Source organism: Cryptotermes secundus, unplaced genomic scaffold (assembly GCF_002891405.2).
Source record: "Cryptotermes secundus unplaced genomic scaffold, Csec_1.0 scaffold654, whole genome shotgun sequence".
NCBI lineage: Eukaryota > Metazoa > Arthropoda > Insecta > Blattodea > Kalotermitidae > Cryptotermes > Cryptotermes secundus.
The window spans coordinates 438,691-465,712 of NW_019727402.1; the positions used below are offsets into that span (position 1 = coordinate 438,691).

The 27,022-nt window shown below is 38.8% G+C and overlaps 1 protein-coding gene across 2 annotated transcripts; it reads left to right on the forward strand.

Moving 5' to 3' along the window:
• The first annotated feature begins 666 nt into the window (after positions 1–666).
• LOC111864710 (myelin expression factor 2) lies at positions 667–26,135 on the forward strand. Of its 2 annotated transcripts, XR_002842838.2 has the most exons (13): positions 667–837; positions 3,464–3,741; positions 3,962–4,116; positions 4,253–4,558; positions 6,636–6,789; positions 7,199–7,354; positions 8,726–8,809; positions 9,999–10,040; positions 15,418–15,944; positions 16,150–16,285; positions 16,762–16,928; positions 23,372–23,589; positions 24,768–26,135. XR_002842838.2 is itself a non-coding variant. In XM_023852171.2 (11 exons), the coding sequence occupies exons 1-11, from the start codon at positions 788–790 to the stop codon at positions 16,818–16,820; spliced, it is 1,947 nt and encodes a 648-aa protein (XP_023707939.1). In that variant the 5' UTR covers positions 667–787; the 3' UTR covers positions 16,821–17,395. The 2 variants fall into 2 exon arrangements, 1 of the variants encoding a protein (XP_023707939.1); XM_023852171.2 differs by lacking the exons at positions 23,372–23,589; positions 24,768–26,135 and having other exon boundaries at positions 16,762–17,395.
• The last annotated feature ends 887 nt before the right edge of the window (positions 26,136–27,022 follow it).

The window sequence follows — 27,022 nt, forward strand, 5'->3', positions numbered from 1 at the left end:
TCTTCGTCTCATGAGAAAGTCTTTCCCCAAGCCAAATCTATTTTGTCCGGTCTAGCATAGTCTGGGTGGCGTTCGTCATATATACCAGGCTCTTGCTCAATTAACTGTACAAAAACAAAATTATCAGCTTCGTAAACATTTCGTGCCATCGTAAGAAACAAATTAGTTTTCGAAGCGCGTTATAGAACACCTGACACTAGCAAACCACGCGACTACGCAATTGTGAGCAGACTGGCATGCTCCGTTGCCTGGAAATTGAGTTTTCAGTCTTACTAAGAGTATCGTTGCCGTTTCCTCAATTAGCGATGCTCCATGTGTTCAACTTAGGCTAATAACAATTCTCTGAAACTGCGGTTGCGTTGAGGTTGCCAGTTTCCTCGGTCAGCCCCCACTCAAATTGACACTAGCAAACCACGCGACTACGCAATCGTGAGCAGCCTGGCATGCTCCGTTGCCTGGAAGTTGAGTTTTCAGTCTTACTAAGAGCATCGTTGCCGTTTCCTCAAATTGCGATACTCCATGTGTTCAACTTAGGCTAATAACAATTCTCTGAAACTGCGGTTGCGTTGAGGTTGCCAGTTTCCTCGGTCAGCCCCCACTCAAATTGTAACTTGTAGCGTACACTGACTGGTTCTGTAGAGCGGGAATATTTATTTCGTCATTTTGGCTATCGTGTGTGCATGTGTGTGGTGACGTGTGTTAGCGTTTTGTGTAAGGGACACAGCTTCTAGCATATTTGCTGAATTATTCTTACTCTAGGATATTGTGTCCTTTTTTAAACTTCAAGATGATAAAAAGTGAAGGGAACAATTCAACCGAGAGCAGGGCGAGAGACAGGTAAATGGGAATTTATTTTATTTACATCCAAGTATGTGGTGTGAAATGGCGTCGGCGTCTTTGTATGCGGCACAATATGCCTGGGTGATCGGCTCGGTATAATGAAGAAAAGAAACTTATAAATGTAAGTAATTTTATGCAGAAGACGCAGATCGATCCATATACGTGTCAGGAACTTATAAAACATGTTTCTTGTTGAAACAATTAGCATAATTATTGTTTGAGCTTATTCAGCGTGTAACTAGGAGACATGGCGCCGGCGCCATCACAAATTAAACGTGGTTGCATGGAAGGTAGTTGTATTGCAGAATATTTACAGTGCACAAAATGAACAGTTTAGTCTGGACAGATAGAAGTAGCATAGCGTGACGTATGTGTATGTGGTGACGGAACGAAAAGTTGTTCACAATATGACCTAGAAGTACAACATTAGTAATATGTATATGTTAACATTTATGTAACATTCATTATGTATACACACCATGATATTTGTAGATTCATACATTGAAATTTCCTGGCGCAGTATCTCATTTTTAAATTAATATATTGTAATATTTGTACATGCAGTGTATGAGTGTAACACCTGTTTTTTCTACATTTCAAGAATGTTTGATTCTGTTCTCTGTAATAAATTGTGGAAAGTAATCAGTCAACATTCATAGTCCGTCTAACGCAACACGGACGGAACACGATAGTTGATTGGTTTGTTCATGCAATAGGATGCATTCCATGAAGATTATGGAAAGTGATGTTAAATAGAGGTATACAGAGTCATAAGCTGGGAGTGGTACAGTGTGTATATCATGATACAAGAATTTTTATGAAGGAGATTTTAGAAGAAACGATGAAAGGGGCCATTATCACCTGAATTCATTATACTGAAGAGACTAGTTGGGCCATTAAATTTAGCTAAACAAAAATCAGTAACATTTCTGTATATAAATATTTGTGTTATGATTTTCCTGTTCAGGATGATCTGAAACGGGTAAATGCTTTGCAGCCCTAGCTGTTCAACTTTGGTTCAGAATCTGCCTGTCAAGAAGGTCTGTTGGAATTTAATGGCATACATTGGCTTCTGGCCTATGTTCATGTTAATCTTTTGGGAGAAAATGTAAATAACAAAGATAAACAGAAAGTATATTTTAAACTAATGTGAGATTAGTCTGGAAGTAAATGCAAAGCAAACATAAGTGCATATTGTCTCATAACTACATGGCAGGACAGAATCATAATAGAGAGGTATGCGACACATTAATAAAAATTATGAATAGGGGTGTGGATTACTGATGGAGGATGAGTACATTTTCTGAAGGTTGCTTCTGATTTTTCATTTATAGTTTATACTAATTTCCCTGTTAATAACAGACATAGGTTAGCTGAAGGGAAACTGAATGGTATTTCTCCTTTCAAGAAATATACGTCAGATATGGTCACCCTCAGATTTCCTAGCAGCAGTTCATATTTCACAGAACATGGAATCAGCCAACTGATCTTTGTATATAGTTTTAACTTCCCAGGGGGTGACTTGAAGGAAATCATACAAACTGTTTACAAATAAAAAAATAAAAGTAGGTTTCATCATGAAATTTGTTAATTTTTGTAGGTAATGTGAATATTGATTTTGTTCGATACATGTTTTAAACATATGCAGAAATGTCATAGGTCAGTGATGGTATGTGGGCCACATGCAATTTACCTGTTACTTCTGCTTGGCCTTGGAAATGAGGCTTGTAATTCCATTCAATAAAATTTTGTTCGATCTTGACTAGAATTCATATCTAGGAGCTGTCATTGCCGTTTCATCCTTTGTTATTTAAGGAGAAAGGGACCATTAAGTAGTGTATACCAGAAAATGCTGTTGTAATCAGTGAAACCCTTCCATACAGTTTTGTGGCATAAAATTAGGTCACGTTTGGATCAGCATGCTCTGCAAGGTAAGTTTCAGTAAGATGAAGTATGTGAAGCACAAACACTGGACTAGGTTCATGCACAGATCTGTGAATCTGGATGAGTGGCTAGCGGACATAATATTTTGTGAGATTTGAGTTTCTCACAGCAGTGAATGTTAAGAATATGCTCCTCTGGGATGTGATACCTTGTAGGTTAAATGGGCACAGATATTTCAGATAAACCAGCTGTCCATATCTGCAGAGATGAAGAGCAAAGGTAGAGGTATCAGGTTCATCTGAAATTTTGATACCCCTCTACCACACAACCCTAAAGACTAATTCAAAATATTTTGAAAAACTCAGAAAATTTAGACCGTCCATGTATAACAGTTAATTTTGTATGAAATGGGGCAAGCCCTGTTTGTGCAATAAATGTTGGGTTAATTAGCTTTGTTTGGTGATGAGAGTTCTACTGCATAATAAGTGCTTGTTATATTTGGTTTCTATTATGAGCAGTTTTACCACATAATGATATTTAATAAAACACTCGAATAAAATATTTAAACTATTAATGTAAGTTTTGTTTATACTTTAAATTTTGTAGTTTCTCTTACATTAAAATTTCACTATTTATTGCAGCCCATCCTAGGGGACTGGAAATGTACTGTTGGTCACCTTGGTTTTCTAGTGAATACCCTTGTATGAGATGTTACCTCTTATTTGCTGATGTTTTACAGATCACCCTTAAACCCCAGTGATGACAGAAATGATGAAGATTCTAACTTGAGTGGTGGTGCTAAAGATCGTAGTCGAGATAGGGAACGTGACCGCTCCCGTAGAGGTGATAGGCCAAGTCGTTTTGGGCCAAGAAGTTCAAGTCCTTCGCGAGAGCGTGAACGAGATCGGGAACGTGATCGTGGTGGAAAGAAAAGTTCAGCAGATAGACGTATCTTTGTTTCAAATATCGCATATGAATTCCGCTGGCAAGAGCTAAAAGATCTATTCAGAACAGAAGGTTTGTTTTTCTTTGGTCTGTTTCATATTTTGATGTAATATTGGTTCCAGTTCTCTTATGGTTATAAAATGTTATGGTTTGAGACAGTTTTAAGATGCAAAAAGCTGAGTACGAATGTATTGTTAAAGTATGAGTCATTAAATATGATGAAATAAACCTGGTATGCTGAAAGTAGTTAAATTTTTAGTTAAAATGTGTAATGATTTTTTCCTCTTACCAGTTGGTGAAGTTGCATATGTGGAACTATTTCATGATGAAAATGATAAACCAAGAGGATGTGGGATTGTAGAGTTTGAATCTGCAGATTCAGTCAAAAAAGCTGTGGAGAAAATGCATCGCTATGACCTCAAAGGGAGGAAACTGGTTGTGAAGGAAGTAAGCAAATGTGCATCAGTACAAATCATACTGAAGAATGATTCTGTATAGCTTTGCAGTAATGGTGATTAAAGTTGTATAAGGATAATGAATCCCAATTGTGTCAGTTTGGGAATACTTGTTCTTTTCTTTTTAGGATTTTGACATAGAGCGTGACAGATATGGCCGGCAACAGAAGAGTGGTGGTGGAGGAGGAGGTGGCGGTGTTGGAAGCAGCAGTGGTGGTGGTGGGGGTGGTGTTGGCAGTGGAGGTGGTGGTGGTGGCAGAATTAGAGATGAACCCAGAGGCAAATGGGATCCCACTCCATCACTTGCTCCAGCATTGAGTGCTGCTGTTGGTAGTTCTGGACAAAAGTGGGGAAACACTTACGGTCTCAGTCCACAATTTCTTGAATCTTTGTGGATAAATGGTCCTCTTGTGACAAGAGTTTTTGTTGCAAATGTAAGTTATATAACAAATTTCTCTACTTTGTTTTTGAACATAACTATGCGTATGAATATGGTTACTATAGACAACTGTGGGTTCTGTCAATGCAATGTCTGCACACACGCTTGTTATTCTCGTGGAAACTATCAGAGATGTAGTCATGTATTTTGTTGGGCTATGTCTGGAGATCGGGGCACATGGTAGTGTAGTAGTGCTACAAACTGGAATTTTTGTTTTTCAATTGACCTAATTCTTCCAGCTGCACTATGGCCCTTGGGTGGACTCAGCCTCTAACAGAAATGAGTTCCAGGAATCTTCCTGGGGGTAAATGGCAGCCAGCACGTAAGGCTGACAATCTTACCGACATCTGTGAACCAAATGTCTAGAGAAAATGTGGGCTTTCAGTGCAAGATTGGAAAGTTGCCTGCCATGTAGCTTTCCAGCAAACTTCAGTATAGCTGTTCCCTCAGGGTTATCTTGTAATTACATTTTACTTGTGTTCATGCATGTATACAACATGAAACAGAATGCACACAAGCTGTCAGTAGTATGATTGCTTGTTAAAAGGCAGGTAAAAATGTTAACATACTTTCCAGCATCCTGTTGCAATTTTTTGAACTTAACGTCAATGTATTTATCATCTGTCAATATTGGAACACTTCTTTTTCACTACTTAATCTTAATTTTAGTTTTAACATTTTGCAATTTGAGACGACATGTTTCGGCCCCAAACGACCATCTTCAGGTGTCTTGATATGTTACAAATATTTTATTAAATTATGTTAAAACTGCTACACTGTGTTAGTCCGTGTCAAAATCACACGCTGTAGTTCTCTTTTCAAGGTAAAAACAAGATACATGTAAAATCTGTTAAAATTTCTATTAAACCCACTTTATTTTGGTGCATTCTGTTTCACCTCACACGGTGTTATCCATTGTTCATAAATGTATGTCTGTCCCAGGTGTTTTGTCCCAGCAGCTTGCCCTTCACGTTCATAGCCTACATTTCAGTTATGTCTGCAATATACCCCTGGTTTGCATGTTTCCTCCACAGCATGGGGCTGAAACATGTTGTATCAAAGTGTAAAATGTTAGACAAAAATTGAGTAGTGAATAAATAAGTGTTGCAATATTGGTAGATGGTAAATACATGGACGTTAAGGTATTGATTCATATTTATTTTCTTCAACATGCTGTAATAACTATTGAAGAGTATTACAGTAATTTCACAGTGATGCTTATCAAGTCATTTTAAGAAAAGGTCTAAGAAACTGTATACCTCCTACTGCCTGACAGTGCTTGTCATAAGCAGATTTGATGAAGACAGCATTGGCAGTATTGGGCCTGGAAATCTTGAGCCACCCTCCTTAAAGACCAGACTTAGCCCTAAGTGATTTTCACTTCTCTGCACCAGTGAAGGTGCGTATAGGAGGGTAAATTTCAAACTGACGAATTCGAAGATGGTGCCTTGAACTGGCTATGCAGTCAGAATAAATGCTCTTACACTGCAGGCATCAGTTACTTGCCAGTATGATGGAAAAAATGCGTAAGGGTAAAGGGAGTTCATCTTGAAAAAGAGCGAGAGTTTGGCTAGTCTGGCATGTATATTGTCCTTGTAAAAAAAATAAGTCCAGGTCAACCTTGAATCACCCTTGTACTCAGCAGTCTTGTCATGATACACAGCGCATTGTTAGGTATATTCAGGATGTACAGTATACAGGAGGGTTCAGTTGTGATTGAATGATCGTGGAATATGTACATGAGAACTGCGACATGCACTTAGCATCATCTGGGTGCTAATATCTTTTTAATGATTGAAGCAGTGTCTCTGAGACAGTAAGTACCTATGGCACATGTGTTTGCTGGTCACCCACGGACTGTACAGACACCAGCTGATGAAGATGCATAATTCCAGCTGTGTAACAAGAGCACTGGAGAAGCTTGTGATATCATATGAGAATTGGGACTGACCCAGCTGACATTCTTTGAAATGCACACACGTATTTGTGGGAGAGAGAGGGGCATTATGAAACCATAAGATTCATTCTTATATGTGTTGTTAAAGGCCCACTTTTTTCCCCCCTCTTTTCAGTTGGATTATAAGGTTGATGAGAAGAAACTTAAAGAGGTGTTCAGGCTTGCAGGAAAAGTTGTCTCTGCTGAATTAAGCCTTGACAAAGAAGGAAAAAGTCGAGGTTTTGGTGTTGTTGAATATGAGCATCCTGTTGAAGCTGTGCAAGCCATCTGTATCCTTTATAGTAATTAGATTTGATTATGTACTTTCAGATATGAGGTCCATGATCATGGTATTTATGTCAAACCAGTAGAAATAAACTTCAGAATGGTCATGATCTGTGAGACAAGTTCCCTATGATCCCAGGTTATTTGAGCTCAGAGCTCTAAACTGCGAAAGATTAAAGCAGTTGTCAATGAATGTGAAATTTATACCACAAGAACTGTGCAAAAATTAGTTAAAATGAACGCACAGCCAATCTGTAAATTGTGAATATTGATCATGGAGTTTGTCATGTGTGTTAATTTACTTTAACAGTCCAAATAGTTAACATTGCTTGTGAGGAACATATGAAATCCTGTTGTAGCTGTGAATGTATAACCCATGTAAGCATAGTATAAATTTCCTTGACTCTTGTTTAGCCATGTTACATAATCAGACATTGTATGATCGAAAGTTAACTGTCCGGATGGACAGAGTAGACCACAAACCTGAAGGGCCACCAAAATTACCTGAAGGATTACGAGGTTTGGGAATGGGGCTTGGAGCTGGAGGAAATCCTCTTCAGGATGTTTCACGTGAGTATCCCCCTTTGTATCTGCAGTAATATATATGTATATATTGTCACATGTTACTTAGTAGACATGGGGTTTGGATTGGTAATTGGATTTATTGGGCAATTATAACTTGTAACTGTGAATAATTGTATCAGTATTTCTAATCTGAGTGCTTAACAAAACACTGTGACATATTCCAAGGCTTCCCAGTTTGCTGTCTTCACATGCCGTTTTCTTGGTAGCAGCTCCCAGCAGTGACTACTACTGCTTCCATTCTCATGTCACTGCTGTCCCTTTGCCATCCCACAGCTGGTCCTTAACTGCAAAGTGTTGGGGTCCTAGTTATATAGCCTCAGCATGGATCACATAGAGAATGTCATTTCCTTGGCTACTCTGTTTTTGTATGTGCATTGTAGATTCCTCTGTCTTTGTATGCCTGTATCTGTTGTAGCAGATACATGTTTATTGAACTGTTAACCAAGGAGTGGATGTTTTCTTCAGTCAACATGTCAAAGGAAATGTCTTTCACATTTTGTTTGGTCATTGTAATTAATATTTCTCTTCTTCTATAATAAGAAACTGTTATACTTTAGTTGGATCTGTTGTTCTCACAGTGGTAACTGTGAAGAGTTCTGAGTTATAAGACCATGCAGTTTGGAGAGAGCCCAACATTTGAGAGGAGCATGTTGTCTCCATCTTCAGGGTCAAAGAGTAAACTAAGTAAGAAGCAGGCAGCAGGCTGAGCTCAGGTTGCCACCCGATTCTTTCTTGGCTCACCCATTGACAGAGATGAAAACATTATGGTTATGTGTTAGTGAATAGACAGGGGGTTTCTATTGACTTTGGACTTATTAGATACTTTTAACTCATTACTACACTGTAAAAATCTCAATAACACACACTAGTCTCCTCAGTTTGTTGTAGTCTTTGCTAGGCATTGCTTGGTTGCAGCTTCCAACAGTGGATAGTCCTTGTTTCTGTGCTCACAACCAACTGCTGACTCCCAACTGCAACTAACGTGTGTTCTCAACTGACTAAAAACTCCTGTTGTATCTCCTTATGTAGCCTAGACATGGACCGCATAGAAAACATGGTTTGAACAATTTCTCTGTTGTTGCATGGTTATTCGTTCCTGCGGAAGCATGTTTACTCTGCCGTTGCCTAGCAATGGATGTCTTTTTCTGGCTCTTCTGTTCTGGCTTTCATCTGTCATGTCACACTTGTGTTCCTTTGAAATGATGGGTTCTGTTCAAACTACATGGTATTACAACTCGGAAGACCATACTCTTATTTGTTGTATTTTTACATGCAGTTCATGTTTGTAGTCGCAGTAAATATGCCCTGTGACTAATTGAACTGCTAGTGTGAATGAAAATTTGGTTTTGTATTTAGGAAACCTGCCATGTGCACAGGCAGCAACTGGTCTGACTGGGGCTGTACCTGGTGGAGCAGCAGCAGGATTGGGTGCTGGGCTAGGTAACTCACATTACTTATCCTTTCTCTAGAAATTATCCAGTTGAAGCAGATATTCATGTAAGGAAAATCTGAGCCTTCCCTGGGAATAACCAGGAAGAAGATTCAGCTCTAAAGGATTCAGACAGTGGTATACTGTGCTTGGGATTACATAGTCCGTCATCTCATATTTTGAAAGAATACATTGAGTTATACTTAGCCTGTGTTGTTCAGTGATTGAGACTGTCTAATACAGCTGTGTGGGTGCCTTTCTATGCTTTCACCCAAGGATAGAAACATTAAATTTCTAAAATGTATTCTTGTAAAGTATTAGATGATAGACAAGTCCAGAAAGTGAATAACCTGGGTGTAGAAGTTCATATGGATGATTACCATTATAAGGAATGAATGAATCAGGAATCAAAAACATTTTCATGTGTCTGAAGATCAGAGCTTGTCATGTGTTTTCGAACAACACTGCCAAAGTATTGCAGCAGAATGTGGCTGTTGCACATTACACGTATCAGCGAATATTTGTTTTGCATAATAGAAAAATGAGCTGCTGCTAGTAGAATTTTATGGAAGATCCCTAGATAAGATTGTGTTTCTTTTATCGCTCTCAGTTCTTGAAAAATTTCCTAGTTTTTCAGTGTTCATTGGAGGTAAAATTATGTAACTGGAGATATTTCATTATGTGAAGTATTTTTCATGATAGGAATTTTTGTTTTGTGGCAGTCCAACACACAGTAGTGCCTTCATCAGTGTAATGAAGGCCTTAAACCTTGAAGGTGTGTTCATATTGCAAAATGTAGTTTCTCGTGCCATCTGAAGGCAGAATTTTGTAAGAACTGGCTGTTTTGAACGTTACTTGAAGCCTATAAGAATTTGGTTCGTGTCTCAAAGAAAATCCTCATCTCCACTAAAAATCTGTTCAGTTAGTCCAGAGTAGGGGATGTAGATTTGCTGCTACAGTTCTGGTGGCTGAATGTTAACTTTAAGGTAATGGTATTTTTATTGAAAATGCAGTGCTTGACCTGCTGAATCTGCACATGCTGCATCGGTAGTTCCACCCATGGATAGTGAAGGTTAATGATATGCAGTTGCTACTTGTTCTAAGGAACAGAAGTGCCTGATTCTTTAACGTAAGGTGGAATGTATATTAATGAACTTATGTAAAGAGTAGATTGTTTACTATGTTATGTTATTTTTATAGGTGCAGCAGCATTGTCGAATGTTGTCGGTCCCTCCACATTAGGTAAGATTAATTTTCACCCTTCGTGAGATATGTAATAAAATGAAATTATCGATTTTGGGAGGAGGCAGGGGACATTCATTTTGGGCTTATTGGCATACTAATGCCAATACAATGTCTGTTGTACTGTCTTATTTTGGTGGTGGTTGGAGAGAAGTCCCAGGAAATGTATCTATTTGTACGGTTCTTCATTTCAGTTTCAGACTTTTATACACTCTTTATGCTGAGGTGACATTTATTTTTGCAGCTCCACACTGACGGAATGACCGTGTTAGTGTGAGATTATTGATGTGCTTCAATTTTTCTGTCTCTTGGAATATGACATCATGTGCTTTGTTAACCTTTAACATACGGACTTTTAAATTGCTGGGAGCCCTCTGCGGCCGATATTTGAATCACCCTGATTAATTAACATTGCAAACCGTCAGCAAAAAATCCGTATTTTCCATTCTATGCAACATAGAAATAAAAACTAAAAACAACCTGAAAGACAAAATTTTCTACATGTACACAGAAGAGCAATTTTTACAAACGAAAATTAACTGTGAATGTTTTGTCATGAATTGCAAAATATAATCTTTATTATATATGTTATGAAATTCGAAAGGACTTACCTGTTGTTTTTTCTTCAACTTGAATCATGGTGATATTGTAAATATAATTACACTATATACAATAATTTGTTCAGACTGTACGCGAGTTTGAACTGCGTCACTTCACAGTTTACGATAACTCTCACTCTGATGTGCGTGTACTACTTCTCGAAGCAGCCCAACACGCATAGCGCAACCCACATCTCGAAGTAGCCGAACACACACAGCGCAACATCACACTTTTTACAGTAGTAGAGCGTGCTTCTGCGCTACTTATTTTGAGAACAAATACAACGTCTTGTTTCCCTTTGGTTGGCCAGTGTTGTGAATGTTTCACTTCCAGTCGACTCAGTTGGGCCCCAGGTAACTTTGGCCTCACCCGAGAAACGCCACTGACCGTGATATTCAGCTTTGAGACTTGGTGATATTGTAATTATAATCACTGTATATACAATAATATTACTGTATGCGAGTTTGAACTATGTCACTTCACAGTCACTTCACTATGATAGTCACACTGACACGTGTGGCACTTCTCGAAGCAGTCCACACAGAGCAAAATCACACTTTTTGCAATAGAAGAGCGTGCTCCTGCTTTGCTTATTTAGTGAAACACACGACAACATCTTTGTTTCCCTTTGGTTGGTCAGTGTTGTGAATGTTTCACCTCCAGTCAACTCAGTTGGGCCCCCTGATAACTTTGGCCTTCCCCCGAGAAACGCCACTGACCATGATATTCGGTTTGTGCAATTGAAGAATCATCTTTGGGGAGGGAGGTTTCCAGCAAAATCGAATAAATTATGTTGATTGACAAAGCGACACTCTCACCTGTTGGTACGTAGCATGTCCTCAAAGTAAGTTTCCCACTCATCCCACAGCTAGCAAACCTTATATTGCGCGAAGCGACTGCACGTATGTGATAGAGCAATGACGTAGTATGGTGCATGCACAAACGGGATCTGCGTTCCCACAGTAGCATCGTTGCAGCTGTTGAAGATGGAGGCTCTTATTCCCACTCCCGCCGACTGTGAAGTGCAGTCAGTGATAAAGTTTTTGAATGCACAGGGCATAGCGCCTATCGAAATTCATCGTCAGCTGTGCCGGGTCTATGGGCCTAACGTCATGAGCAAGCAGATGGTGCGTCGCTGGTGCAAACAATTTTCAGCAGGTTGACAAAGTGTGCATGATTAGAAGCGCAGTGGGCGGCCATCCATCATTACAGACGCCCTGGTGGAGCTTGTGCGGGAACACGTTATGGAGAATTGTCGCGTCACAATTGCGGAACTCAGCAGTTATGTCCCGCAGATTTCCCGCTCCTTGTTGCACGAAATTGTCACGGAACATCTGTTGTTCAGGAAATTGTGTGCCAGGTGGGTGCCGAAGCAACTGACACCAGAATACAAAACAAAGCACATGGAGTCAGCATTCATCTTTCTGCAGCAGTACCATGAGGATGGCGATGAGTTTCTGGACCGGATCATGACAGGTGATGGAACGTCGATTGCACACATTACCCCAGAAACCAAGCAGCAGTCAATGCATTGGCATCACAGTGGATCTCCCTGTAAGACGAAATTCAAGCAGACGTTGTTGGCGCAGAAAGTGATGTGCACGGTATTCTGGGACAGACGGCGTTCTCCATGTCGACTTCCTGACCAGAGGTGAGACGGTGAATGCTGAGCGTTACTGTGAAACACTGCAGAAATTGTGATGGGCCGTTCAGAACAAGCGGCGCGGGATGCTTAGTGCCGGTATTGTCTTCCTGCACGATAACACTAGGGCGTACATGGCTTGACGGTCAGCAAGTCTCCTGCAAGAGTTCAGCTGGGAGGTGTTTAATCATCCACCCTACAGCCTGGACCTCGCTCCCAGTGATTTCCATCTTTTCCTACACCTCAAGAAATTCCTGTGAACGTCAGCATTTTGAGAATGACAGAGAGGCGGAGATGGTTGTCACACNGGGCCTATATTTGACTGACCAGGTCATAAACAGTCATATCTAAACATAAATAGTATCGAAACCAGTACCGTGATAAACAATTTCTTTGTTCAGAGCTAAGGAATGAACCACTGACATGACCTCATGTAGGTTTGTTTTGGTTTCAAACCCGAGGTCAAACTCTCAGTGCTCCCAAAGAGAGCATGTGACCTGCGGCATATATACAGGTCATTCGGCCAACTCCGGTTGCTGCTTGCGACCTATATATGTGCCATTCGGACGTTAAAGGTTAAAAAGGTAGGAATACCTCTGAGGAACATTTGCTTCGTTCTTCAAGCCTTCTNTGACACATACTGATAGTCGCAGTGGTGAAGATGCCTTTTACTCACAAAGTAATACTGGCTCAGTGTGTTTATACCTCTTCCAAGACTCAAAATAAAAATGATATATAAAGAAATATATGACCGTCTGACACTGACTTTCTAACTGATAAAGAAATATTAGACAATCCGACACTGACTTCCTGACTGATAATTCGCCACTGCAAACCAATCCTTGAATGCGTCAGACTTCCTGGAAGGCTCTGCAAATGCTCATATGCAAGCACCGATAAATATTTCCTCATCAGTTCTCGAAACAATGCGGGCCTATATTTGACTGACCAGGTCATAAACAGTCATATCTAAACATAAATAGTATCGAAACCAGTACCGTGATAAACAATTTCTTTGTTCAGAGCTAAGGAATGAACCACTGACATGACCTCATGTAGGTTTGTTTTGGTTTCAAACCCGAGGTCAAACTCTCAGTGCTCCCAAAGAGAGCATGTGACCTGCGGCATATATACAGGTCATTCGGCCAACTCCGGTTGCTGCTTGCGACCTATATATTTGCCATTCGGACGTTAAAGGTTAAAAAGGTAGGAATACCTCTGAGGAACATTTGCTTCGTTCTTCAAGCCTTCTGCCTGAAAATGGTGCCTCCCCATCTTCACGATTAAAAACATTTCCACAAACGGTTTTGCTGAAAATGAAAGTTTGATGTTTGCTATATTAATTTTAATTACACACATAAATAATGATGATGTATGGTCCATGGTACAAAATGTAATGAAATGTTAGAGAGAGGAATGCATACCACAGCAGTGTTCCATGGAAGCAATAACAGTTGAAGCATCTGCAGGGAGGATTCTTACTTTTTTGACTGGTTCCATGATAACTCATAATGATGTAGGGTCCATGGTACAAAATATAATGAAATGTTAGAGAGAGAGAGAGGGGGGGGAATGCTTACCACAGCAGTGTTCCATGGAAACACAAATAATAACAGCCCAAGCATCTGCAGGTTCTTACTTTGTTGACCAGTTCCTGACTGGTGCACAACCAGCTGTTAAGCAATACCAATTTTGCAGATGAACCAGCATGCTTGACGGCCAGTATCATTTGGACCACAGTAAAAATTCACAGATCACTGGAGGTGTTGGAAAATGCTGTCCCTCTACACGCAGTTATGTTTTGTAATTGTTTCATTGAAAAAAAAAAACAGGTACAAAAGTCCTTGCACTCAACAACACACCAAACACCAAGTTTGACTGGATGGAGCAGGACTTTGTGTGTTAGACGTGGATTCTGTGAACCCAGTAGCGATTATTTTGCATATTTATGTATGCCTGCAAGTGAAACCATTTTTCAGCAGTAAAGACTGTCAGTTGCAGATTGATCTCACTGACGACAGACTGTAGAAACCAACTGCTAAAATGAATCCTGCTAGCTGGATTGCACAGCTGCAAGGTGTGTGTTACTATTGTTTCATACAGTCTGTGCTTCAGCAGTTGTGCTGTTGTACATGCACTAGACTTTTTGACACACCAGTCTCTTCACCTAGACGATTCAGTGATTTTCTAGGTATATGTTAAAGCCTGGCCCCTGTGTCATCTCACTTCTCAGGAACTACTTGGGACTTATGCTTTTGTTTCTTGTCTATTAAGAGTCCCATTTTTCTAAGTTTGTTCGCCAAATTTTGAATTGTTTGCCTGCTGGGAACTCCTTCATCATTAAAGTTACGTTGAAATTTTTGCTGACACTTTCTAGTAAATATATATTTCACATACAGAAATACACGTTGCTCTAAAGTATGCCTCACTATGACAGACAACACTGCTCACTAACTGTAACTGAGAACAAATGGCTGATGTAGCTGAAAACTGCTGCCTGCTGCTGACAAATCATGAACAAATTCCCATGAATGAACTGCACTTCTCATAGTGAAACACAATGCTGTCAAATGGTCCACAAGTTAATTACTTCCCTTCTTTCCAAACATTATCAGCCATCAGGCATTCTGTTTCATTTATGAACTGTGTGCGCCTTATGGCAAGCAGTGCACCAGTTGCCTTGCAGTGCAGAGTTGTGAACTGGGTGGGGGGGGGAACTCTGTACTTCTTCCTGAGAAATTTCATAGTATATCAGATTTTATAGAACGAAAACCCAGCAAATGGAGAATAAGAAACAAAAATTTAGAGGGAAGTTGGAGATAAGTACCATGAATGGTAAAGTAAAAAATAACAAACGGTATGGTATGGGAGTGATTTAAGAATTTGGGGAAAACCATGATTAGGAGCCCATATTGAAATGCAAATTAGCCTCTGTCAGCTTCACTATGTTCTGTGATCGTTTATGGGAGATAGAATTTACTTGATGGATGCTGCAAGTAATATAAACTGATATTTCAACACTGGTAAAATCTGGTATTGTTACACAACAGATTTTGGTTTCAAGTTTCTTGTGTCTGGGAGGATGGTAGAGAAGTATAAACCCAAGCATTGTTGGGTTTACTACTCTTCTTACAGGTCTTGGCAGCACAGCAGGCCTTCCGGCTGGTTTAGCAGGAGTAAGTGGTCTTGGTGGTGGTAGCCTTATTGGCTCAACCCTTGGTGGGAGTGGTGAAATAGGACTTGGTGCGAGTTTGGGAGGAGCTGGAGCATTTGGAGGTTCAGGATTGGGAGCAGGTCTTGGTCCTGCTGCTTCTGGTCTGGCAAGTCTTGGAGGTGGCAGCAGCTCTTATGGAAGTGGGATTGGAGCTGGAGGCTCCAGCTCATATGGCGCTGGAGCTGGAGGTGGTGGGTATGGCAGTGGTTCAACCTCTGCCCTGGCTGCAGGCTCCGCATATGGCAGCAGTGGCAGAGATTTTGATTCCCTGAGTGCAGCACTTGGAGGCGGAGGTGCAGGAGGCTACAGCTCTAGTGTAGCCGAAAGAGACTACAGAGTGGGAACAGGTGGAGGTTCTGCCTATGCTAATGGTCCAGCACGTGGATCGTTAGGTGCAGTTAGTGCTGGTAATGGCAGTCGCATATCAGACACAGTTATTGTTAAAAATGTGAGTACAGTTTTCAAAATGATCTCAGATTTATATTGCCTTACTTTCAATTTTATGAGACTATCAGTTTCCGAACAGACCTAACTCTTGCATTCCACTATACAACTAATAAAAGGAAATATTGTAACTGAAAAACATGTATCTGTAGGAGCTTATGAATAAATTTCAAGAAATTACCTTGATAACTGCTTTGTGTTTGTTGCAGCTACCGCCTGCAGCAACATGGCAGATGCTGCGGGATAAATTCCGGGAATGTGGAGATGTTAAATATGCTGAAATGCGAGGCAAAGACATTGGTCTTGTGAGATTCAGCAGTGACTGGGATGCAGAACGTGCAGTCCGTATCCTTTCAAGGCGTTTGATGTCTTTTTGACAGTTGCAGCCATCTTGGTGAAAGAGTTTCGAAAATGTAACATTATTTGTAGGGAATCACTTCTCTCATGTTATATGGTCTTATTTGTGTGTGTGTGTGATTTTCTTCTTGAATATCGCATCTTAGTGTATCAGATTTGCTGCTGCATGACTTTTCTTTTTATGATGTTTTATAAGATGGAACTTCAGGTTATGCTTAGTGAATTTCATGTCTTGGAAAGGAAATAGGAGTTTGAGAAGAATTATGGGAGGACTCTGCTTTGTTAATATCTATAATGGGCCTTATTAGGCCTAATGCTGAATGATGACGGTGATGGTGGAAATATGCATGCAATCTGACCTTAACAGTTCTTCTAGGCATGTTGGATAACTCTCATATGGAGAGCTGTGCTATTGATGTTTGTCTGTTTTAGAAATTGTGAGGATTCCTTAACATGTTCTCCAGACATGATGGATCGTACTCGCCTGGAAGGCCGCATAATTGATGTTGGTCTCTTCTACTAGAACATATATTACAAAAAATGCATATGCATAAGCAGTTTCCTAGTGTGGTGTCATCCTTTTTGCTCTTTATGTACGTGCTGGCTGTTCAGTTTGCATCAGCAGCAAATGGTAATTTCTAGATTTTTTTAATTCGGCGTGATGTGGACAGGTTATCCTACAGTTCTTGTCCGAGGTTCTTTATTTGGATTTTGTGGATACTATACAAATGTTGTCAGCGTGGATTTGTGTTACGTTCAAAAGTTGTCAACATGGATTCCATTTGTGTTAACATTCAGAAGTTGTCAACAAGGATTCAGTTTGTGTTACCATTCAGAAGTTGTCTACATTGATTCGACTGTGGATATCATTTAGCAAGTGGTTGGATTAGTGTGTCATCGTGTTCTGTTCTTGAGATGTAAGAATAAAAGGTTTCTGTTCTGGGTTTTTGTACTGCAGTAATTGATTTCTTTTCGCTCATTGTGCTACTAGCAGTAGATAGGTGCCGTTAGTGTATACACATCTGCAGAAAAGGGTTGATAATTCATTGTAATCCCTAATTCACTATCATCAATAAAATGTTTTATGTAAAAGTGAAAGGAGTTGTTTTTTTGTTTTTATAATTTTGGTTAATCGTTGTCAGTTTCTTGTTATTGTTATGTCTGTTTTCATCAGAAGAGAAGACCAAGTTGAAGTGGATGAATCTCTTGCAGAAGGGAGTTGGAAGTTTGTTGCGTTGGCATTGTATACAGTGTTTACAGCCCATTGAAGATATTTCCAGTGTATTTGATATCTGTTGTAGCCAGCAACATTTTCCCTCCCCCTTCAAACCTCAGCAGTGAACATTGCAGGCATTCTGTGGTTCTGATACTGCGGGATGTCTTGTTCGTGTCTGTTGATCGGCGCAGTTGGGCATCTTGGCAGCCGTCTTCTGCTTAAAAAATGTTTTTTGGGCTGTGGCACGTTTTGATCGGTAAGTTGTGTGGATGGGTAGGTTTGCTTGGAACTTCCATCACAGTTGACACAGATCTTCAGTATCCATTTGATGACAGTGGGTTAGAATTTTTTCTGCAGTTTACTGTGAGTAATGGTAGATGCGTTATTTTTTATGTGTCAGTGTCCTGCACGGGTTACTTCTTATTGTTCCATCTGTTGTCATATCTGCACTTTTGCTTTGGGTTTGTGGCTGCTTTACTTGTTGAGATATAAATACAGCCATTGCCTAAGAATGCACCAAAACGACAGGATGACCCTCAGAGAAACAGCTTTGGTAATCCATTTTCTGAAACATGTCCAAACTTCTCTTGGCACCTAGTTTTGAAAGGGATTGGATTAGCCTCATTGTGTTCATTTTTTTTGGCTGATTATTTGCGACTTGACAATTTTTGCATTGCTGTTCTTGTTTGCATATAGGCCTATGGGATCAGTGCATATTGAGTACATAAAACCTTGTTAATAAGAAGGGGAAAGGACAAAAATGATTGTATGCTTTTGGGTATTCACCAAATAGAATTCAAGCCCCAGATTTGAGGAAAAAGATGGTCCAACATTAGTTTGATTACTGCTTCTACTCGTAATGGAGGTAGTCTACACTGCAGCTATGTTTTGGTATAGCATTTCAGGACTTCAAGAATGCTGAAGTGTTCTCTATACTTGTGGAGGGGGTGGGGTGCATATAAATTGCATATTTCATATTTGTCCATATGAGGAAAAAAGATGTGTGTAAAATTTAGGTTTTTGTTACAGTAGGTGTGAAGTGTACTGTCTTCTGGGATGTGATGCCGTGTAGTCTGGTAGAAGTTCAACATTTTTGAGGAATATATGCTGTCATCAGGGTCAAAGTGTAAGCCAAGCATGGAAAAGTGATATGGGTGTAGGCTGGGGCGGTAGCTCTAGCTAACTAAAGGTGTTGAGGAATAGAATGAACTATTAGTGACCCAAATGGGCCATATTTCATCCCAGCAGAGAGAATAGAGAGTGAAGGGCCAGTGTGAAGTGTAGGTGGGTTCAGAGGGCACTCAGCTTGATGTGCTTAGTACTCTTCTGGCTGCTGTTGGTTCCCTCAGGACTATATACTACTATTTCCATGTTTTACTTGCACGTCTTTCTGCTGGCTTGCACAGCTTACTCTTTGATCCTGAAGATGGAATCAGCACATTACTGCAAAAAATAAGTGAACTAACAGACTAAATTGCTTCATATATCAGACGATAGTGCTCTTGAAAATGTACCATTTTAATTACAATACAGTTGTTCAGTTTTTAATTAAGATCAACATTATGCAAGTTTTGCACTTAACATTTCAATGTCTTCAGCTGTGGGAAGTAGTAGCCAAGATGTGAAAGGGAAAGAAGCAAGGAGAAAGTTTAGTGCAGGCCTGTCTAGCATTCTGTTATCAATCTTGCACCCTCTAAGATACTTTTTTTTCTATGTGAAAAAGCTATTTCTGCAAATTAAGCATTAGATATTTCTAGTATTAACACGAGTGACTTTGGAAGCAATTAAGGCTGTATTGTGGTCTGTCAAGGAAACATCAACTGAATGGCTGGGGTTGAAGTCATTTTTTATTACAAATTTCACTTTCTGAATCTGCAGGCATGGAAGTTATTTTTGTTTCTTCAGGACAAACAGAAATACGACCACTGATTGAAATTCAGCTACTTCTTTCACATGGTTGGAATGATAGCAAGAAAAGTTTCTTGTAATGGTTACTAATGAAACTATCACAGGGAAGTTGTGTTTTAGATAAAACAAATTTACAGCATGATCAGTCTTCTCTGTGGCATCTTGAAATTTCCTTGGTTGTGATGTTTGGATGGTTATCTACTGTGGATGGTCGTTTTTATTTGTGTATTTTTTAGTATTATTTTGGTATGTGCTCTGATTTGGATATTAAAATATATCTGAATGGGTACAGAGTTTTTCTCATATGTTATTTGAATCTTCATTGTGAGGAAATTCATGTCCAGGAATTTAGTTATTTCTGTTTAAAACTGATTTAATTTTAAATGAAGTGTGAAAGAAGTTAAGAAGTTTTATGTTTGGATATCTTAGATTTAAAATTAAATTTCTTTGCCTGCATCAGTTTCTACGGCAGTCACTTGTGAGGAGTAAAATTGTTTTCTCTGTAGTTTTTATAGTATTTAGGTGTAAAACTGGATGTATATAAATGAACTGTGGTATATTAGTGTCTTGTTGCATAGAATATGTTTAAAGTACTGTTACAATGTTGAAGGTGCCATAAGATTGAACTCAGGAGAGTTATACTTCAAGTTAATAAATTTCATAATGGACATTGTGAGTGACTTAGGCAATGTGGAATTTATGTCCTTGAGAATAATGTGGTCAGGTTATACAAGTATTTGTGTGGTGCATCTTCAGCTGTTCTCTTGGTGACGGGAGAAACGAACATAGTTGTTATCCTTCAGGAAAGAGAAACACACATCAGTTGGCATGAGGTCTGGCAGGAGGCACTTCGTAGCATATTCATATTGATTAAGAAACAGTGTATCCAGATATGTCATCTCTATGAAAAATATTTCAGGACTTCATCTTTTTAGAAAATTAGATTTTGCACATCATCTCTGCCTGTTAACATTAACCCATTCTGCAGTGTGTTCTCAATTTCACAAATAATAAAGGGCTGTAAATTTTTTCTTTTGATATTGCGATAAACATTCATGGTCAAAGGATTCAGGTGGAGAGTCACATTTTCACATTCACTTGTCCCAACAGATGAAAACACTTCATCACCGAAATTGCTGTGCAGTGTTCCTCACTGAGCATTGTATTCTATTTTAAGGGGCCTGCAAAGGATGGTTGGCTTCATGTGCATTTTCGTTCTACTTTTTTGTTTTTGCTCGTATGTACACATGCTGTTCAGAAATTGTATTGAGAGAATGGTTTACATCTTAGAATGCTTGAAACTGTAGTTGTACTGTTACAACAGATTTCTTGTTATCATGAGGAAACTAACATGCAAATTCCTCTTATGGTTGGATGTTTTACAATATTCTTACTGCAGTTGGACCTCATGGACTGAATGTGAACTGAATACAGACTAAGCACTACACTCAAATGCTTATGATTGAATCATTAGATAATCATCATCTCTTGTCTTTGGTGTTCTTAGAGGTTGGCAAAGTTCACAAAACTTTTTACTCTTCCTGTGCAGAGTAGTCTGCAGATATGTGGGTTTATGTTTTAGGCACATGATGTGTATACATAATTTTTATGCGATTTGCTTTCCACCATATACTTTTTAAAATGGGCATAAAATATTTTGTTGCGTGCTGTACAATGCTATTTTACTACCAGGAGAGAGACTAAATACTCTCAACAGTGACAGTCATTGAATCAATTTAATTCACCATGTTTGCACTCCAGCAATGTAGATAGATTACACTGTCCAGGTGTTACTTTTAATTTCCCAAAATAACTTTTTAAATTTTGGGGATCCTTTAAAATGTTCTGTGTACCTTCTAGTCAAGTTTCTTATTCCAGTTTCTTTTGGAGTGTTTAAAAAATTATGTACATGTTCAGGGCATAGATATTTATTTTCAAAGTGTCTAATCTATATGTCATAAATATTTAGCAAGGTTTGTGTACAATGGAGATAATGAAGTGGCAGATGGGTAATAAATTTTGTTAAAACAGTGACATGAAATTTAATCGAGCCCATTGAACTTTTGTTGGTTAAGAATTGTCCTCTTCTCATCTTTTCTGTTTCCATGTCTATATAAATGAACTTCACACAGTTATTTTAAGCAAAATTGAAAAGAACTGTTACACATGGTACTTCTTTCTGCCCTTGGAGGGAGGTATCATGTGTGTGGAGTACTTTATGGGCAGGTTTAAAGACAGCAACTTTCTGTTTTTTATACCAGCCACTCACCTTTATGACAATAATGAGTGTATTCATTTTGACATAATGAAAATGATGAGCACATGCTACGTTATAATTCATGCAGAGATAGTGAACATCTGTATATTAATCTGACTTGGTTTTTCTAATATTGAACTTCTATAAACTGGGAACCCTAAGTAAGGAGAGATGCTTTCCTTTGAGTATACCCGCCATTATTTGTTCTGCTGTATTTCAGTACAACATGAGGGGTATCAAGTTTTCTGCGTATCAAAAAATGTGTCATTCTTCATCTTAGGTTCATAGCAACTGTGCAAAGGGGTAGTGTTGGACATGATGAGGCTTGTTCTTGTGATGTATAGTGCAACCCGATGCAGGACTCTGAATGAAAGTCACAAATCTTGGAGATAGAATCCTCTTCACTGATCCACGTCATCCATTATTTTCTCTTGAAGATATAAACTTTGGTATTTCATGAATTAATTGTGGAAGTGAAACAGTAAATTCTGGAGATTGAAACTTTATCTGTGGTGTTCAGTATCCTTTTTGTTTCTCTCTGATGCCTGTTTACCATATCCCTGCATCATAAAACCTGTTTCGTGTAGTATTTATTCCTTATTCTGCGAAGTACGAAAACCTTTCCTTGACTATATAAAAATTAATCAGTGTTTAGTTGGTAGTGAGTGATAGGGTTGCAAAACATTGATGGTTTTGAAGTTTGAAGTTAGGAGACTTCAGAAGAAAGGATGTGCAACAGCATTTGGATGTTTTTTATGGTTGTTAAGTTGAATATCTTTTTCAGTTGGAAGATGTTAGAAGAGTTCAGCCTCTTGGCTTTCAGTCCTGCCAAGCTGTTTCTTATAGGAGTTGATTGGTCTGCACCTGAGCTTCTGGTAAAATGGCAGTTGTATGAAGAAACAGAATCGTGTTGGCGTCCTCGTTAATACATCTTCATGTAGGGATTCTTTGTCAGATAAATTTTGTACTGATATTCAATAGAGATGACCCAAGACTGAAGAGGAGGGGTGAAGCGAAGGAAAATATGTTCATGTAGTAGGGATATGTTGCTAACCATGTTCATAGAAAAATTACACAGCATGATGTTGGGACAAGCCAAGAATGGAACAAATGTGGTGATGTGGTGCATGTGTTCAGATGCAAATCTTGGTGATTTATTCAGACTTTGGGGTGATTATATTCATCTGTTTGTACTTTTATCTCTTGCATAACAACTAGAACTTTCTGTATCTGCACAGATTTACCATCTCTGTTGAATATGGGTATGTGTGATGATTTCACTTGTATTGGATGGTCAGAAGATTTAATAATGAAAATAGGGACCTTATTAACTCATTTTGTGTGGTGTGACTTTAGAAAGCAAATAACTATATTCTTTTAATGGAAAGCTACAGATAACAGGAAAGTATTTTCATTGAAATTAAAACACAGAAGTGGAAAGAGTTGATTGTAATGTGAATTAAATTAAATCTTATTCTTTTAGTGTTCCGTTTCAGTACATTGTGGAAAGTACTGGACTTAGAGAATTTATTCCATATAGCTATAGTGTTAGATAAGTTAAAAGAGTCTTAATTATTTGAATAAATATAATGTAAGTGATATCATCAAATTAGTTGTTTTAAATATAAAGTACATATGTAAAACTTCTGACAGATTTTAGTTGAAGTGCTAATACTGATATATGTTGTTGCAGCCTGACTCCCTTACGACTATAAGAAATTCCAGAGGAGTTACAGAATCTTGGACCCATGACGGATCAAGATTAAGACTAGGGGACTTTGAATGAAGCATTACGGAAACTACAGGAGAGCTGAAAAATGATTTCAACAAAGAGAACTGCTTATTTACCAAGACTGAAGACAAGTGGCATGCCAAAGAAAGCTGCAACCAGAGTTAGCTCTGTAGTGACAGGTACTTGATTTGAATTTTAGCCAGATTACAGGTTTTTTCTTTCAGATGGACAGAACATTAACTTCACAGAGATTGTAACGGGAAGTCCCCTCCACCATTCATACTATTGTCATATGTCAGTCACATGATGCTGCATAACATTTGCAGTTGATACAGTAACCACAGAAGTACAGTGGGAAGCTCAGTTGATTCTGAATCACTGTTTCCAAATACTGGCTGCTGTGGCTATGCAGAAATTTAATGTATTTCATATCACACTGAATGGTGATTTGTCTGCATTTTTGCTACATTTCTTTGAGAACATATTAGATGTTACTACACCAGTTCACAGAGCAGGTTTTCAGCAGTATTGAAGGACATTTTTCTGTGATGTAAGTTATTCTGTGACATCTATTAAGTTTTTCTGTGATAACATTTTGGGTTTTAATATAAACTTCTGCAGTAACTATACTGTAATACAACCCATGTGTGGTCAGTATTCTTCAGTTAATTGTTGAAGGAAGGGGTATGATTTATACAGTACTTTTGATAGTTTGTTTGCTCACCTTTTGATGTTGCTAGTTTTTATTGCCAGTAGATAGGTTCCACACTCCTTTTCAGGTGGGTTCACATCCTTGCCCATTGAAAATCACTCCATCTGGCTCTGTACATGAAGTAATTGAAGAAAGCTGAATGGATTTTCAAGAAATTTGATATTGGAGTGTTTGACTAAAATTTGTTAGCCCATGTCAGTTGGTTGAAATTGGACAGCTGTAAATGCCACTTTGTATGACATGACCTACACACATCACTGTGCACATGTCAAACTTAACTTTCTGAACATGGAGGAAAATTTGTGTGGAACAAAATTGTGAACAATAATGAAACTCACTATGCTTAATCCAATTTTTCCATAAGTCTAAAGGGAGCAAATGCACCAGAATTGTTACACTGTACATACACTTCCCAAATTGTTTGTATTTATAGTGTTTTCCTTCATACATGACTGCTTTATACAGTGGCCGTTGTATATCAAGGCACACCACCACCAAGGCAATTGTAGCCCTCGTGATAATACTCTTTATTGTTATGCAGGATTGTCATATTTTATGAAACTACAGTTTGTCTTCTGTGTGCTTTTAAATAACTGAAAACCAACGTTTTATTATTCCGCATTCCTAATCTTTTTCTTTTCCCAGGATGGTTACTGTGGATGGACACTTCCTATAATGGTATGTACAGAGTCCTTTTGTAAGAATCTAGGTGTATAGAGATATAAAAGGTACTTATATTGCTGTAGTCACAGCCTCTGTCTGCTTGTTAGAATGCTTGAATAGTACTTGTTCAACTCAAATATAAGGAAGGATGGTGCCATCATCTGAGAAGATGCCCCAAGTAGCAGTATGTTGCCCAGTTGGATGTGGAGGAGCCAGTAGTTCTGGTGCATCAGTGGATTGTAAGCATCCAGGTAATTTGCATCATGGTCACAATTGGCCCACATAGCACTGAGTGTCTTGAGCAGCATTTGATACCCCTTAAACTTTTATCATCTGTGTGATGTACTACAGTCAGTCTGCAGGTGTGGGTCAAGGAGGCCAACTATCACACTGTCTGTAAAATAATAAATATATTCCCCCACCCCCCCACCCCAAATTGAAATCTGACTGCTAGCACTGTAGTAGTGGGAGATTTAAATCCCTAATTCTAAGACAGTAAAGGTTAATATCTGGAGGGCATATCAGGCTGCCTATCCAGCTGAGTTGAAGAGCATAGGCCATGTTGAGGAACCTGTCCTGAGAACCACTGTTGTTGATCCAACCAGTGCCATTATCCTGCCTGATGTTCCATGCCAGATTGCCTGCTTTTGTCTTCTGCTGATTCCTGCTAATAGAGCAGGACATCCCAAGAGCGAGCATAACCCAGATCAGCTGAGGATGGCCTTGGTGAAGCCAGAGGTAATGTCCTTTTGTACTCTTTTGGAATTTGAGACAGCTGGTAAGCTTGTGTTTAACCTTGTATCTCATTCACAGTTGCAGTGAGGCATGGAGCTGTGTTAATACCAAAAGCTGGTGGGCACTGAAGGCTGTGATGTGTTCTTGCTGGATCCGGTATCATTCCTGGTTGCATATGCTGGATGGGCTGTTATGCCTTCTATCCACTGTTGGGTCTTGTGGTGATCTTTCTTTTCTTACACAGTTCAGCAGTGTGATCTATTTTTTCTTGCCATTTTTGTGTGCTTATTGATCATTTTAAGGTTTGTTCATGCTTTCATTTCTTGTATAATTCCATTTGTTTTATAGTATTCATACTGTGATTTCAAAACACCACCTACTGGCACATTTTTAAATATATTTGTTTGCTTCAGTTTTTAATACATTTTGAACTGTAATAAATTTATCCTTAAAATGAGTTACATTCAGCTTCCACAATGATAACAAATTACATGTTCTGTTTGTGACATGTGAGAATTTGTAATGGAAGAATGAACAACTCTGTAGGCAATTGTGATGTACACTGTAAAGTATGAAGATCAGAATAATTAAATACAAAAGAGATGATGATATGGATTGCAAGTTTTTTAATCCCTGTTGCTCCAGTGTATTGAGTGATAATAAGTGTAGCGTGGTTGGGGACTGGGTTGCCCCATAACTTTTACAATGAACTGGACATTGTCTTTTATTAAAGTGAAGATAAATTTGTACCCCACAACCCTATTTTTATTCCTCAAATTTAAGCCAACATAGTGGCCACAGAAATGTGAGGTATAAGCTGTACCTTAAGATTTCTATACTAATGAACCTCATAAAATATATATCTTCTGTTAAGCCTTTTCTGTCAGATTAGAAACTGGCTCAGCTTCATGTCACTTTTAGACTTACAACATCGGTTTTTATGTCAGTTAATTTTGCAGCAAAATAATTCATAAATTAAAGATTCTATTATGTCATTTTGATTAAAATATGTCTGATTAATTGGAAGCATTATTATAACACAGTTTGAAATATTATATTCTGGCAACAATGTCTTTTCTTAAACACACCATGAAAATGTGGTGGGGTTGGAGTCAACATCAGTTTGCATTAACCTCAGCTGTAGGTCAGCTTCACTGTCCAACCACTTCACCTCTTGGAAAAGGAACACTCAGAGATATTGGATAGAAGACTAGGTGAGCCCCAGGTCCAACCTGCAGGTGATTGCAAAGAGAAATCTGTGCCCATACTGGGAATTGAGGCCCAGTTGTCCTGTCTGTGGAGTTAGTGATATCTGTCACAGCACATTGACAGTTTTACATCTATATTATTACATTTCAGCACATTTTCTGAGGAAATTTATAGATAGACTTGAAAGGATTCTGGCGATGGTGTATACTGTACTTCTTTTGGACTTCGTCCATCGTCTGGTATGTAAAAGACAAAAGACCACAACGTTTCGGAGACTGGATCTGTCTCCGTCT